The following is a 16531-nucleotide window of genomic DNA, read 5'->3' as shown; positions in this document are numbered from 1 at the left end:
TTTGAGATTTGAAAAACCTTTTAAAGTAGAGGTCCACAGATACTATTCAGGCAGTCCATAAACTTCGCTGAGAAAATATTAATTTTTATTTTAACTAACTTGTAACTGAAATTTCATATTCCGTTGAATTAGGAATGTAGGCAACAAAATACAGTAATTTTAGTATGTGTACTTTTCATCAAAAAGGATCAGGTATTTTCATATCACATTACAGACATAAAAATCTTAAATAACATTTATAATCATCAATACTTAAAAATTAAGATAATAATCTTATGAAATTAGGCTTGCTGCTAGTGCATATTTACTGAGTTAAAAAAAGCACATTACTGTATCAAAATTGGTTCCTTAATATTTTACTAACTACATTTCAATATAACTGGGTTCTGTTGTAATAGAATTTAATTTGTGACTTTAAACCATATTCTTAAGTGGAATCCACAGACTTCATTACACTGCCAAGGAAGTACACAGCAGACACACAAAAAAGTTCTTGTTTTAGAGGAAAACCTTTTCCTTTTAACATTTCTCTTTTAATTTATTTACAGCACAGGGCTGTGGTCAAGAGCTGGAGGTTTAGGGTTAGACGGCTAGGAGCCAAATCTGTCTTATACCAATGACCAGCTGTGTGGCCTTGGGTAAGTTACTTAACCTCTCTGTGCCTCAAATTCCTCATCCTTGTTAGATGGGTGAAACAACACTCCATATTAGAGTTGTAGTAGGGTTACATGAGTTTCTGAAAAGCATTAGAGCAGTGCCTAGGACAGTAAGGACACAAGTGGTTAGCATTTTTTTTTCATTAGCAGACAGTATTATACTGTCCTATAAAGGCACAAATCTCAGTTTAGAGAATACAATTAAAAAGAAATGTGGCAGGCGGTTGGATGACTCAGTTGGTTAGAGCGCGAGCTCTAAACAACAAGGTTGGAGGTTCAATTCCCACATGGGCCAGAGCTGCACCCTCCACAACTAGATTGAAGACAATGAGTTGCCACTGAGCTTCCGAGGGGCGGCCGGATGGCTCAGTTGGTTAGAATGTGAGCTTTCAACAACAAGATACCGGTTCAATTCCTGCATGGGATGGTGGGCTGCGCCCCCTGCAACTAAAGATTGAAAACGGCAACTAGAGTTGGAGCTGAGCTGTGCCTTCCACAACTAGATTGAAGGACGATGACTTGGAGATGATGGACCCTGGAGAAACACACTGTCCCCCAACATTCCCCAGCAACATTTATTAAAAAAAAAAAAAAGAAATGTGGGTTCCATATGCCAGTTTAAAGGTTACACTGAGTTCATGAAAGCAGGCTAGTAACCTATTTAATTTTCTAAAAACAGGCTGTCAAACTATGGCCCGTGGGCCAAATCCAGCCTGAATGTATCTTTTTTTACAGCTAAGAATGTAAAAACCATTCTTTTTAAATGGTGTGTGTGTGTGTGGGGGGGGCGTGTTAAACACTATTTCATGACATATGAAAAATGGTATCCAATTCAAATGTCAATGTCCATAAAGTTCTAATAAAACAATCATTTAAGGATTGCCCACGGCTGCTTTTGTACTACGATGACAGAACTGAGTAATTGTGACAGATACACGAACCACACAAAGTCTAACATATTTATTCTGGCCCTTTATAGAAAAAGTCTGCTGACCCCCGTTCTAACACATGTAAACCACTATGGAGAAGTCATGGAAAGTTGCTTGGATCAACGTGTAATTTCTGTTTAGCATGTGTAGAAACCAATGATAATGTTTCTACATGCACTGATATAATAAACTGATATTTATTAAAAGCTCAAGACTGTTGTAGAGCTTTTCGTAAACTATTTCATTTAATCCTCACGGTAACTTAGTGGGCATTGTTCTCATTCCCATTTTACAGATGAGTTAAGTTATGCACGAAGACATTATGTAACTTTCTTAGCTCTACATAACAGGTGAGTCTTAGAACCAGAAAAGGCAAAACAATCATTTATCCAAATTTATCTTTCTTTAGGATGGGATGAGAGTAAAACTTCAGGGAATAATGAGCATATATATTCACACTAAAAGCATGTCAACACCACTGCTGGGACAAAATAACTACCATTTTGGGCAATTCCAGTCAATGGAAAAAGTAAAATCCATTATATAGTGGTTTCTTGTCTGGGTGCTCATTACAAGGTGCATTCAGTTTGTAAAACTTCACTGAGCACTTTTGTGTGTGTGTATTATACATCAACAACAACAGGTTTTTAAAAGGCTGAATGAAGCCTGAGCTTCACCCGAGATCAATTAATTTAAAAGCATGGTGCTACCAGTTCCCAAATTCATCTGACCATTCAGAAATATTTTGTTTCATGTGTACTTAACTTCTTTTTTTTAACAAATACAAATTACAGATAAGGTTTTCTGCAACGTTCTGACATCTCACAGGTATGTTTTGCAGCGTGCTTTGAGAAATGTTGGAATAATCACTTCTTCCCTGCCTCAGCGCACTACGTGTGCTGCCACACCCCATACCCCACACAAAAGGCTAATAAATAGAGAACACTGAGCTCCCTGGGCTCTCTTTATGTCTATCCTTCACATTTTCCTTCAATAGCAGAAAAGTCAAAGAAAACACATGCTGACCAAAGGAAGGGCAAAAACTGTTCTCTCTCATTACAAGATTTTGAAATTTTCTGACATTTGATTACAGCATTTTTTAAAAGAGAAATTAACTCCTTCTGTCAAAAGAATCATTTAGGAGTAACTGACATAGCGCTGTGGTAAGGAGGAAAGTGGTATTTCTAAGAGCTGCCGTGACTCAGCACTGTGGAAGGGGAGCAGGCAATCTCCACAGCCTCTCCCAAATACTGGGTCTCTGTGTCCTCTACAAAGGCCGAAGCTGTGGAAAGAACACAGAAGAAGCAGATGACAGAATGAAACAGGGCATTTGCATGTAACCGATGAGCCAACATAGTTTTGATGAGACAGATACATTCTGAAATACTGTTTTTACCTCTAGATGTATACACCGGGCGTTTCAAAACAAATGTATACACGTGACTGGTATTCATCTTTTGCTATCGGTATACGTATATTGAGTATTACCATTTTAATAGTTTTTTCCTTTCTTAAAATGTGTATACATTTTTTTGGCACCCTCTGTATATGTAAAAAATAAACCTATCAGTACACCTCACCTGGTACCCCATCTTCAGCAAGGTGATGGAAATTTCTGCTCTATATTATATTAGGTAATTTTTAAATTTTTGTTTTACACTGTCAAAATGCATTAATTTTATGTAAAGAAGATAGAACATGAGAGTGCCTGAATTATAGGCCTAAAATTAGATTCTATGACCCCTGTTACTTCAATTCTTTGTATTAACTTGCCTTAAGGGCAAGATGATGTGGGACTTACTCATTCTGTAACTGGCTATGTGACCTGATAAATAACTCATTTTCAGATGTTTCCTTCCCTATAAAACGGGACCTTATTAATCTATGAGATGAACCCAAATGAAAATACAATGAATGATGGGAAAAGGTGGCAACTAAGCTAAAAAAAGAATTCTGTAGAACATCCATAATTATTTTTAAATTAGTTGTCTTTATAGGGAATATTATCAATGTAAATGCACACCTTTTCTATAATTTATAAGGGAGACTAATGGTAAATATGGGAGGAATAAAATTATACTAGGAACAAGTTAGGTATATTCAATTACCCAAACAAAGGGGCAAACAGAAACCTCTTGTTGATAATCCGATTCACATGTGATTATCCAAAAATCAACTGGTTCTTGTCCAAAAGTCTATCAAAATATACACAAAATTTATGATATATTTTTAACAGCTAAGTAACTGTGATTAGATGCAAGCATAAACCTTAACCAATACCATTTAGTTTTGTACTGGAAGATAGTCAATACACATAAACACATACAAGGTAGGACAATTAAGTTCACAAATTCATCCTAGAAAAAGAGCTACACACCTCACTGCTGAATATCACCACGGTCACCTTCGAAGTACTCCCCTTGGGAAGCTATGCACCGACGCCAGCGACTAGTCCACCCTTCAAAGCAATTTTGGAACTCTTTTTCTGGAATGGCCACCAGAGCTGTCATTTTATTATCCTTGATGTACTGAATGTCATCCAAATGTCTTCCCTTTTTTTTAACACTAAAATAATTTTTTTTATTTACGTGTGTTTTTTCAGGACCCATCAGCTCCAAGTCAAGTAGTTGTTTCAATCTAGTTGTGGAGGGCGCAGCTCACAGTGACCCAGGTGGGGACTGAACCGGCAACCTTGTTGTTACGAGCACCACACTCTAACCAACTGAGCTAACTGGACACCCCAAAATGTCTTCCTTTCAATATTTCCTTTATATTCAGGTAAAGAAAGAAGTCATTGGCCCCCAGATCAGGTGAGTAGGGAGGGTGTTCCAATACTGGCTAAAAACCCCCTCCCAGACAGTGCTGTGGGAGATGGTGCATTGTTGTGATGCAACAGCAATCAATTGTTGGCAAGAAGTTCAGGTCGTCAAACTTTTTCATGCAGCCTTTTCAGCACTTCCAAATGGTAGACTTGGCTGTTTGTCCAGTTGGTACAAATTCATGTAATCCCTCTGATATCAAAAAAGGCTAGCAACATCAGTGCAATAAGTTCGCGAATTTAATTGTCAGACCTTGAATAGCAGAGAGGGGTATAAATGTCGAACTATCACATTGCTTTGTACACCTGAGACTAATAAAAACCAAACAAACAAGCAAACAAACAAAAAACCCCAAAAACAAACAAAGAAAAGTACATAGAGCAGGCGGCTTTTAAGAGACCCCCAAATGATTTCTGCCTCTTGGTATTCACACCCTTGTACAATCCCCTCCTCTGTGTGAAGTAGAACTTGTCTGTTTCAGTCAAGAAAATATGTCAAAGATGTGTCACTCCCAGGATTACGTTGTTTATTTAAGACTGCCCTGGCAGACTAGCGCTGTTTTCCTGTTGGCCGTGCAGATGCAGACAACCACAGTGTGAGAGCACCCACACCGTGTGGGAAAGGAACTGAGGGAGATCTATGAAGTGACAGCAGCTCCCAGACAACAGCCAACAAGAAAACAAGGACCCCAGGACTACAATTGCAAAGAGAGGACTCTGCCGAGATCACCCAGATGACTCCCCAGTTAAGCTTCCAGATTGTAAAGTAGCCTGGCCGCCACCTTGGTTACAGCCCCGTGAGACTGACCAGAAGACCCAGATCAGCCATGCACAGGCTTCTGACCTACAAAACTGTTGTGAGCTAATGAGACACTGAATCTGTGGGAATTTGCTATGCAATGACAGAAAACAAATACATGAATCCTCCCCCGAGTCAAGCCTCAAGGTGAGTATCGGCTGGTACCTTGATTGCAGCCTTGTAAGAGATGCTAAGCTAGACACACTCAGCTAAGTTAAGCCCAGATTTCTGACCCACAAAAACTGAGATATAACACAATTTTGTTGTTTTAAAGTTGCTAAGTTTTATGGTGATTTTTTACACAGCAGCAGATAACTATTAGGTTGGTGCAAAAGTAATTGCGGTTTTTGCAATTATTTTTAACCTTTTAAATCACAATTACTTTTGCACCAGCCTAGTAATACAGCATGAAATAGGCAAGAGTACAAACACGGAAAGTGGGATGATAATCCTAGAAAATCAAAAGAGAATTTAACTTTAAAAAATTAAGGTTAATAAACTGGGCAGATTGAAGATACATCAAGAAATATATCCTATATTTAAAAGCACTTTTTTTTTTAAATTGGGGAACAGTGTGTTTCTCCAGGGCCCATCAGCTCCAAGTCGTTGTCCCTTCAATCTAGTTGTGGAGGGCGCAGCTCAGCTCCAAGTCTAGTCGCCATTTTCAATCTTAGTTGCAGGGGGGCACAGCCCACCACGCCATGCGGGAATTGAACCGGCAACCTTGTTGAGAGCTCACGCTCTAACAACTGAACCACCCGGCTGCCCTTCCAGAAGTTCAGCGGCAGCTTGTTGTCTTCAATCTAGTTGTAGAGGGCGCAGCTCACTGGCCCATGTGGGAATCGAACTAGTAACCCTGTTGTTCAGAGCTCACACTCTAACCAACTGAGCCATCTGGCCACCCCGATTCTACTCTTAAGAGCAACAAAAATTAAAATAGCCAGGAATGTATCTGACCTAAATGAGTAATGCTACAACTTTTTACTTAGTAGTATAAAGGACTTAAATAAAAAAGCAATCTGAATATTGTAAAGACATCAATTTTGCCCAAATTTATTCACAGGTTTATTGGATTGTCATTAAGAGAATTTCTTATAGAATATGACATGATTATATAATCATTTTCTGGAAGAACTAACAAACAGGATTAATTCAGACCAGTGGTATCAGTGTGGAAAGAGACTGACAGGTGTAACCAGGAAGCGCCAAGCGGATCTCAGCGCATGTAAACAATTACTGAAAGATCAAACAGGTATCACATACCAACAGGGAGGCAAGAATCATTCCATAAATAGTACGACTTCAGATAGTTAGATCTTAAACTACAGCCTGCCCACCTCCACCCTCACCATCACCATCACACGCAGAAGACTCTAAGCTCCACAAGAGATAGGAGACACTTTTGCCCTGCCAGCACCTAGGGCAATGCGCAGAACTGCTGAGAGTACAAGAACCACCTATGCAAGAGTAAAGTAGAGCCACCTTTGAGGAGGGCAGTCTGGTAAATTTTAAACGGGCATTTCTTTTGCTTATCTTCAACCAATACACCAAGAGATGAAATGATCCAATCACACAACAGGAAATTCAAGTAGACAAAAATTACAAATATGTGCAATAAACCTAAGAAAAGATGTTGAACATGTGAAGAATAATCAACAAAATGCAAGTTAAAACAGTTTTACACCTATCAGACTGGTCAAGATGAGAGACAGCAGGTCCAGTCAATTTTACCTACTTAATAGTCCTTCACTGTGTCTACTTCTCTCCTCGCTCACCTGACTAGTTCGTTAGCCCCTACCTGATCTTCCTGTTTCCCCCTTTCTCCCCAGGAAGCTTATTTAAAAACACAAATCTCACCACTCCCCTGCTCTCCTTGCTTTATAGGATTACATCCCCAAATTCTTAACCAGCCTACAAGACCAGTTAGGCTCCGATTCCTACTGTGCTGTGGCTACACTGGATTCCTTGAACTGAATGCACGCAGGAGACAAACAGATAAAGAAAATAAGTGGGCCAGGTGGTGAGTAGTACCAGCCAGCCTCAGCATGGGAGGGAGAGCACTAAGGAATGGTGGGGACTGCGGCAGAGCAGAGCACACAGGCTCCGTCTCCCCTACAGGTGATGGTCGTTCAGAACTTAAGATGTTTTCTACAAACTACAACTTGGAATTTTAAATATGAATCTCACTTTAGATGTTGGCAACAAATCAAAATTTAACACTCAGGGGTCAAGACTGCAGCTCAATCAAACCTTGTTTCTGAACTACATGAGACCTATTACTTTGTAACCTCTAGGCTCTGTTCTAGGGTATCAAACCCTAGACAATCACTCTTACCACTTGCAGTTCTTTGGTAGGTTCATTCATTCACTTCTTTATTGGGCTTTACGATATATGGACACTGGCCTCAGAAGGCTCCTCTGTGTAGGCTCAGTTCACATGATCCCTTTCTCACACAGGTATATGCTTTGTTGACTTCAGAGCACTAACCTGCTGACTGTACAATTCGCAATCCTATCGTCATGCCCATCATTAGCACAGCACAGGGTATAATGTTCTGTGAGGGCCTGAGTATCTGTTCTCCTAGCACCGCTGGCCAGCAGATAGGGAGCGATGTCCAGAGAGCGTTAGGCAGACAGATACCCTCATACACTGTTGCCTCAAAGGTAAAATGGAGCAGGCTCTGTGCTGAGCAGCTTGGCAACTGATCTAAAATATTTTAAACAGGCATTTCTTTTGACTGAATGACTACACTTCCAGAAATTTAAACTGGAGGAGGTAATTCACTAGTTGTGCATATTTTTATGTCCAAGGCTATGAATTACAACATATTTACAACAGTTAAAAGCTATGCACAAATGTTCATCTACCAATTTGGATTATTTGACAATTATGTTTAAAGAAAAGGTGGTTATAAGAAAAATAATCATTATAATGAAAAAATGCAAGATATGAAAATGTAAAATCACATATGCTGTATGACTACAACTGTACTTAAAAACCACACAAGCCCCAAAGTGACACCCCAAAAAGAGAATGGGAGAAAATATAGTCAAAACTTGGTTGTTACGCGCAAGTGGTAAGACCCCAGGTGATCTCCCCTTTTATGTCTCCTCTGTTCAGTACCACCTGGGTGTTCTGGGGGCAGAAGTCACTACATTAACACTAAGTCCCGGAGACACAGCTCTCCCTCAGGAACACAGCTGCCCACCCCGAACACAAAGGCATGTACTGCATCAATCTCTTACTCACCTTGTAACTACAAGTTTACTGCACATTAGTATTGGACCTAGTTTCCCAATCCTAACAAACAACTAAGAGCAGACTTAATAGAAGTAGTTAAGATACCATTCTTTAACTCTCTGAAAAATATAAACCGTAATACCCCAAGCTCCTGCTTGGACTGGAGGCTGGGAATCCCAATGTGTCTCAGCTTTTGGAGAGGGTAACACCTTATAGTTCTGTTCTGTGTCGAAATGTACTAGCAAAGAAAATGCTTCTCAAGTTAGGGTCAAAATAAGGGGTGAGGCCATATCAGGAAGATCCTTTACTTGCTATATATCTTTATCTACAGATAAAATTTTGCCCCAAACTTCTACACATCTCAAATGTACTGGAGAGCTGTTTACTTGGCAGTTATAGCGTGAGGGAGCCTAAAAGCTCCATGTTAAAAAAAAACTACACTACTGTTTATGAGAACAACAGAAGATACCCAAGAGGCAGAAACACAGTAAAATCTAGTTTTAATTTGCTGGCAACATTTTACCAGTACTGTAAATAAAAATCAGAAAGAAAGGCATATGCTGACAGGAAGAAATTCTACACATGAATGTTAGCTGGTAGATCTAAGAATAAGGAGCACAGATTTGTAGAGGGAAGTAAATAAAGTTCAAGGATTATAATAAAAATAAAACTCAACATTAAAAAGCTAAGCACAAGGCTTGGGAATCCACCTGTAAGTACTCAGCCTACACTGTTATGTAGGATTGGCTAATGACCGGCTCTGGTTTGTTACAGGAGACATGAAGCGTCACTGTTTCCTGTGCGAGACACTCAGCAGGATCAGAACTACTCACGTGATATCCCTTCGCTGATAGCAGCCTTGAAGCAGGCAGGCGATCAGGTCGCTGATAAAGTCCACATCATCTCTGTGGAGAGCTGCTTCTAACTCCTGAGGAGGACGAGAGACGGGGTGAGAGCTCAAACACAGACATTTGTAAATATCCATCCCCCCTCCCTTACCCGCCACCCCTGCACCTGAAAGGTCAGTGGAGCAGAAGTGCCTGTTGTGGATCAACTCTGCCCATCGATTAATTACTGCCAGAAGAGCAACGAGAGTTCAACCTTTTGTTTTTCCCCTGGGGTTTACTTCTTGCCTCGCTCCTTACTAAGCTCCATCCCTTTTATCTGTACATTACAAGATATACGTGTATATATGTAAATGCTAGTGTAATTATTGGAGTTTAACTTACATAAATATGCTGTACTGCTTTCTATTTTAATGGCAAGAGAATAAAGGATCAAATATGTAATTAGGAAGTATTCTTCCTTTACTTAAGTCTCAACAGGTAGAGCATCTGCAAAAGCTTTAAAGAACCACTACCTTTTGAAAAAAGCACTGGTGGTTAGGACTTGAGCAGTTTTTATTCTCAGGATACCAGACCTACATACAGGACTGATGACAGAGATTGCTAGAACTGAGATAATCTTACATCATCTGGAGAGAAGTGAGGTAGTGTGTACGTTAATGGTTAATGGTCTAATCCTAGGTGAGATGTATTTGCTTTCCTTGGGGTCCAGGGAGAGACGCCAAAGTTTGTTTTACCACAGTACTCTGAACAAAGATTAGCTGAGAGGAGCTACTGGTCAAAAAGTGATAGTGGGGAATTTCAGGAGATCCTATGTTTCTTCTCAGTCTCCCATAATAGACCGCTACTTGCCGAGGTGCTGGAATATTTTCTAAATCATGAACTCTTACAATGATGCAAAGTTTGCCCACATTTTTCGGCGAGGATGCTATCTTTGGCATGTAAACCATTTTCCAAGGGTCTGCTATGCTCATGGTTTGACCAGCTCATAACCAGGTCCTTATTTATCCAGATCTATACACCAAACTTTCAAAGATCTTATTAATGGTTCTGAAAGCACAAGGCATGCGTAAGATGCAATTTCTGCCCTTAACACCCATTCCATGGCAGTGTATACTACCGAGAACAGTCTGCTTCTACTATAAAAACAGTACATTCTTTTGTAAACTATTTTAATTGTTCCATTTATGATTTTATTTTTAAAAATTCCTAAGTTTGTAACCACTTACTCTACAAACTTCACAGCACCAAAAAATTGCTAAGCATACTAACTGATAGAAATAAACAAAACACACACTCCCCAGAGGTAGTTCAACTGAAAAGGAAGGTACCAATTGCCTCCAATGCCCAGGTGAATGAAACTCAAAATTCAAAGACAAAGCTCAAGCTTGAAAACACTGTTTGCCTTAAATACAAATTTGGGAATTATTAATACATCTATAGCAATGGTTCTTATTCTCATATTAGCTTATTAATTCCTCTGGACAGAGTTCTTTTCTATGTTCTAGTTAATGGTTATTCAGAAAAATAAGAAACAGTACCAACCAGAGATAACAAGGATGTGAACTATCATTAATCAGGATTCATTCCTTCAGCAAGTATTTTCTGGGCGCCCACTCTGTGTAAGGTAACACAGGACCCGAAGCTCTGCGGGCTTAGTTTAGTTAGGCGAGATAAGGCAGGACAAAAACACAAGCAAAGTCATCAGCACTATTAGGTACAGAAAAGGTGCTGTAGGTGCTTACAGGAGTTGCGAAGAAAAGGATTACTTCTGGCTGTGGAAGAAGCCTGAGAGATTTCATGGAGACGGTGGCACCTGAGATGGGAAACCATGTGTGACAACGGGGGAGAGGCAGGACATATCCAGGTGCAGGGACAACATGAGTAAAGACACCACGAGGATATTAGGTCCAGGTGAACCAGTGTATAGATGGTGTCAGGCGAGTAATGTGAGCTAAGACTCATAGCTGATACTGGGTCTGGCCTTGCTTTGAAGACAATGGAGATCCACTACAGTTATTTTTATAGGACAGGTACAGTGAGATTAACCTAACTCCTGTGTGTAAGATAAATTCTAGTGGCACAGGGTGCGAGGTGACACAATATTAGTAAGCAGAGCAACAGCGCACGAGAAAAGATTCTGAAGGACTTACTGAATGTGAGACAGCAGGCAGGGAGAAACACGAATTCAAGATCTGACAGAAGTAAATGGGAGGCAAAGGGAAGCTCTGAAAGACTCATATTTTAAGCCTGGTCACTGGACAAGACTCTCAAGTGCACAGCAATGACAAAACTGCAATTGTAACAGAAGCTGAGCCCTGAAGCAAAAAGGTCCAGGCCTTCTGATCTAATAGGTAGGCCAGAATTACTGAATGCTAGAGGTGGAAGGTAAATAAGCACAGATAACATTATTTCAACTCCTTTAATTTAAAGATAAAGAAACTAGGTCTAGAAAGGTTAACTGACTTCTCCGATTGCACTCAGCAAATCACAGCCAAGTGCAAGCAGCAGCACCTAGTCCAGGGCTCTTCCCACTGGCTCACACTCTCTATCCTAGGAAGGTCTGATGGTTTCCAGTTACAATAATCACCTCATCACTCCTTTCTCCACGCGCTCACAGGCAACCTTCTCCCTAAGTATTAGGTTGTTGCAAAAGTAACTGCGGTTTTTGCAATTATTTTTCTTTTAAACCTCAGTTACTTTTGCATCAACCTAATAGAAAGAAGTCCCTTCCCTCCGTCCTTCTGCCAAGCCAGACTTTGGTCCTTTACATGAAAAACTGTTTGTCTACAAATCCTTCCTAGCCAAGTTCCATTCTTATGGTTCCTCCAGCAACTCCCTCACTAGTTTACATATTGCTACACATTTCTATTGGTGTTCTGTCCTGTTCCCCATCTGTGTAAATCCACAGCACAATGTGATCTTGATTAAAGTGCTGTAGCCTGTACTGATGCTTCCTAGTGGGTTTTTAAAATTAGTTTCAGGTGTACAAAAACAATGCAACAGGGGCCGGCCTGGTGCCTCAGGTGGTTGGAGCTCCATGCTCCTAACTCCGAAGGCGGCTGGTTCGATTCCCACATGGGCCAGTGGGCTCTCAACCACAAGGTTGCCGGTTCAACTCCTGGAGTCCCGCAAGGGATGGTGGGCTGTGCCCCCTGCAACTAAGATTGAACACGGCACCTTGAGCTGAGCTGCCTCCCTGATGGCTCAGCTGGTTGGAGCGCGTCCTCTCAACCACAAGGTTGCTGGTTCGACTCCTGCAAGGGATGGTGGACTGTGCCCCCTGCAACTAGCAATGGCAACTGGACCTGGAGCTGAGCTGCGCCTTCCACAACTAACACTGAAAGAACAACAACTTGAAGCTGAACAGAACCCTCCACAACTAAGATTGAAAGGACAACAACTTGACTTGGAAAAAAGTCCTGGAAGTACACACTGTTCCCCAATAAAGTCCTGTTCTCCTTCCCCAAGAAAATCTAAGAAACAACCACAATGTAACAGACATTTACACCCCTCACAAAGTGATAACCCCACACCCCCAATCTACCACCCCTCCGACATCATACATAACCGCCAACACTAGGAAGTGGTCTCCCCAATAAGACAAGTGATGGGCACTTGTCTTATTGGGGAGACCACTTCCCAGTGTTTCTAAACTAAGGAGGAGACTGCAACAAGTTTGCCACAGATCAGGGCGGAGGTGTGCCAGGATTTCTAGAAGCTATAGGATACATATGGATCACTTCTATTCTGTAGTAAATAATTTAAAACATTAATTTTATAGATGAGATTCCTGAAAAAAAAAAAAAAATCCTTCATGTAGAAAAAAGTTCAAGCTATACTACTAATTCCTTTTCTTTCCCATCTCCTGCCTCCCACCCAGACAGTCTCTTCTGGCTTAGCAGGTAGAAAAAAAGACTGAGAAGGACGCTTCCCTTCCTATCAGTATCACTTTCACCAGAGGCAAGTTCATGTTCTTCAGTTTCTACCTAGAAGACTGTCCTCTGAGGCAAAAATAAAATGTTGTAGCAGCAGTATCCCTGAACAGCCTTCCTTTCTGTCCCTTACAAAAGAACACATTTGTGTCACTGTCATTCACCTCCTTCCATAAGCTGCTTCTGGGAAAGGAACATTTCCTGTTTTCTGCTCTGGGGCCCTAGCTATAACATTGGCACAGAAATTAGCAAAGAGGTGGTCAAATTAACTAAAAACAAAAGATACAAAGGTGAATAACAAAGCCCCAGTATGGTTATGGGGGTGGGGTGGGGTGGGATGAGGAATGGCTAAAATGTAAGCCAAATGGGATACTTATTTATTTTTTATTGTGTTCACTGCTGTCTTCCCAGCAACTAGAACAGTGCCTGATGCAGAGAAGAGGTTCAAATTATGTTCAATTTGATAGCAAAGAATTATGAGACAATGTAATAAATAGTATATTAAATATATAAAACGACACAGGGAAAACCAGAGAAACAGGATTGTGGACTAAGACTTTGCCAGGGAGGTGAGAATTGCACGGGGCCATATGTGAAACTTTATGGCATGTTTGAGAATTACCAACTGCTCTCCCAAAAGTGGAGGCGGTGATTAGAGAATGGTAGACAGGACAAGCTTATTCCTTGAGGATCTTCTCCGAAAACCACACTAAAGAGTGTGGATTTTACTTCCCCAGGCAATCAAGTCTGAAGGACAGTAAAATTATCAGATCTCTCTGTCTCAGAACAGTGAGTGAGGGCGGCACAAGGACAGTAAAATTATCAGATCTCTCTGTCTCAGAACAGTGAGTGAGGGCGGCACAGTTCTATGGCCTGTATGCAGAATGAGGGGAGGAGAGGGGAGGGCCACAGCTGGGGACACGTGGCAGCCTCAGGGTTGCCTGGAAGCCCACTGGAAGCATGGCACCTCAGGCCTCGCACAAAGTTACTGAAACCAGAACTTGCATTTTAATATAAGCCAAGATTCACACGCAAATGTAGTTTGGAAGGTGCTCCTCTAGACGATAAAAGAGCCTGCGGGAAATAAAGCAAAATTTGTGGGTACAGAGAAGGGAAGGGTTTGTTTGAGAACAGCTAGAAGATGAATGCTGGTTTAATGACTAGAAGACATAAAGGTAATTACCAACAGAAATGAAATAATGTCATAGGCCTAAGGTACTCTAAAATATGAGAGACCTCTCAGAAATCAACTTCATTTCTGACATAAAGATTCTGGATTAAATCCTTACCAAACATACTGAAATGATAATCTCAAGAACAGCCAAAGCCCCTTGTTTATCTAAAAACACTAGCATTATGTATAATTATAACCAAATCATGCAGTTGAAGTTTGCTATCACTATGGGTGAAATTTACAGTTCCTCCCTCTAGCTCTGAAACATATTGAAGTGTATTGAGGAACTCAATATAATCCAGATATACAAGTAAACCACTAAACAATCTAAATATAAGATTAGTTGTCACTGGTAAGAAAAGTAGGCCATTTACATATTATAGAAGAATATCATTTCTAACAATAAATCTATTTTAAAACCAGAATATGAGGTCATTATCATAAAATTTCTGGTTCAAGTGTTCTCCAAACAATATCAACTGCCAATATCTTTTTATTATTGTTCCCAAATAGTCATCAAGTAGAATTACAGACAACAGGAGTGAAGCAAGACCTTCAATGACAAAACAAAAACGAAGACCTACAAAGGTTAAGAGTGACAAGGCCAAAGATAATAAAATGCCCTTAAATCCACATTTTACTTACATGTAAATAATGAATTTTTAAGTTTAAAATTACTAACACTTTGTGAATCTGTGGCAGTTGGCAGAAATCAAAATTAGTAAACCAACTGTATGTAGGCTTTCAACGTCTAAGAACTGTTTATCTTAAGATACATACCTAACAGTTGAATTATTAATTTGCATAGCAAATCTATATTTTCCTCAACAAATCTAAGGTAACACTTTACTCTGTATCTGGATTTTAAAAAATTCCCCTGCGTTCTACGCGCAGAAGACTGGATGGGACAGCAGCATGAATACTGACGGTGTCCCAGTTCTGTTCGGAGGCATTTTCACAGATGACATCACCCATAAATGAATGAATGAAGTGCAGCATCCACAGGCCAATGATGAAAATGTGTTATGAAGCAAGAGTTACGACTAACAAAATCTGTGAATCTGAGGTTTAAAACAGGACAGAAGAGGCTGTTGCACTACCTTTTATGCCTATACCTCAGTCCCGAGGCTTCGTTAGCGATTCAACCCGTTTTCTTAACATTATCAGCAGAAACTGAGCACTACCATCCCTCTCTTGATTTGAAAAAGATACAATAAATAATTTTGTTCTATCCAACTGTGGTGGGCAGCTAAACCGGATTGCTAAGAATTTCTCCCCAGTGAACCTGGGCTTGTTTTTCCTAGCACAACAGCAACTAGGGAAAGATTTTACATAGAAGGGTAGAATATCAGGGGTGTTGGATTGGCTCTTCCAAGCAGAACTGAGCAGGCTTTAATCGTCTCTCAAATGGCACAAGTAGTGAGAGGAAGTCAGGGTTATTCATAAATATAATTCAATCCCTTGCCTACCATTTTGCTCCTAGAATACAGAAACTCATAAATCAGTTAAAAAATGGGTCTCAAAATATAAAATTGCTTTTAAAATGTATTTCTACAATATTATGCTTCATAAATCAGAAGCTACCTAGATAACCCACCAAAAAATATGCAGGCCCATGGTAACTTGTGAGGTGACAAAGTTATCAGTGAACTTTTCCCCTCTAGCTCAGCAGAACTTAAAATGCAGAATCAATAAAGATTAGAATGAAGAATAGGTGATGAAACCCCGAGAGCAGAGCTTGTTCTCTTTCCCTTTAGTAACTGTTAACCCCAGCAGTCTGTACAGAATGGATAACCAAGGCACACTAAGACAGGCCTCTGTTTTCACCACCCTACGGTGAAGTACAGATTAAGAATGTTATAGAAAGACGGCAAAGAAAAGAAACAGGAAAGCAATTTTAATCCTGCTGAACAAAAGAACTGGCTTATCAATTTAAAATTTTCTACTCTAATGGGTATAGAGCCAAATTTGTGAGATGAAAAATTTCTGGAGCCATTTCACAACAATGTGAATACATGTTACACTACTGAATTATGCACTTTAAAAGGTTTAGGATGGTAAATTTTGTTTTTTACCACAATTTACCAAAAAAAAAAAAAAAATCACATTAAAAATGTCTACCTCCAAGGTTGTT

General features: G+C 40.1%; 1 protein-coding gene across 1 annotated transcript in view; it reads right to left on the bottom strand.

Annotated features, from left to right (window-relative positions):
- The window catches only part of CECR2 (CECR2 histone acetyl-lysine reader), a 175910-nt gene that overhangs the window by 70524 nt on the left and 88855 nt on the right, over positions 1-16531 (bottom strand). Inside the window, exon 2 of the mRNA XM_019757225.3 lies at positions 9277-9371. Coding sequence (XP_019612784.3) covers positions 9277-9371 — 95 coding nt within the window. The remainder of the gene's footprint in view (positions 1-9276; positions 9372-16531) is intronic.

This window comes from Rhinolophus sinicus, chromosome 1 (genome assembly GCF_057876585.1).
Source record: "Rhinolophus sinicus isolate RSI-liver-muscle chromosome 1, RSI-T2T, whole genome shotgun sequence".
In the NCBI taxonomy this organism is placed as follows: Eukaryota; Metazoa; Chordata; class Mammalia; order Chiroptera; family Rhinolophidae; genus Rhinolophus; species Rhinolophus sinicus.
This window is presented reverse-complemented; position numbering and strand designations above follow the sequence as displayed.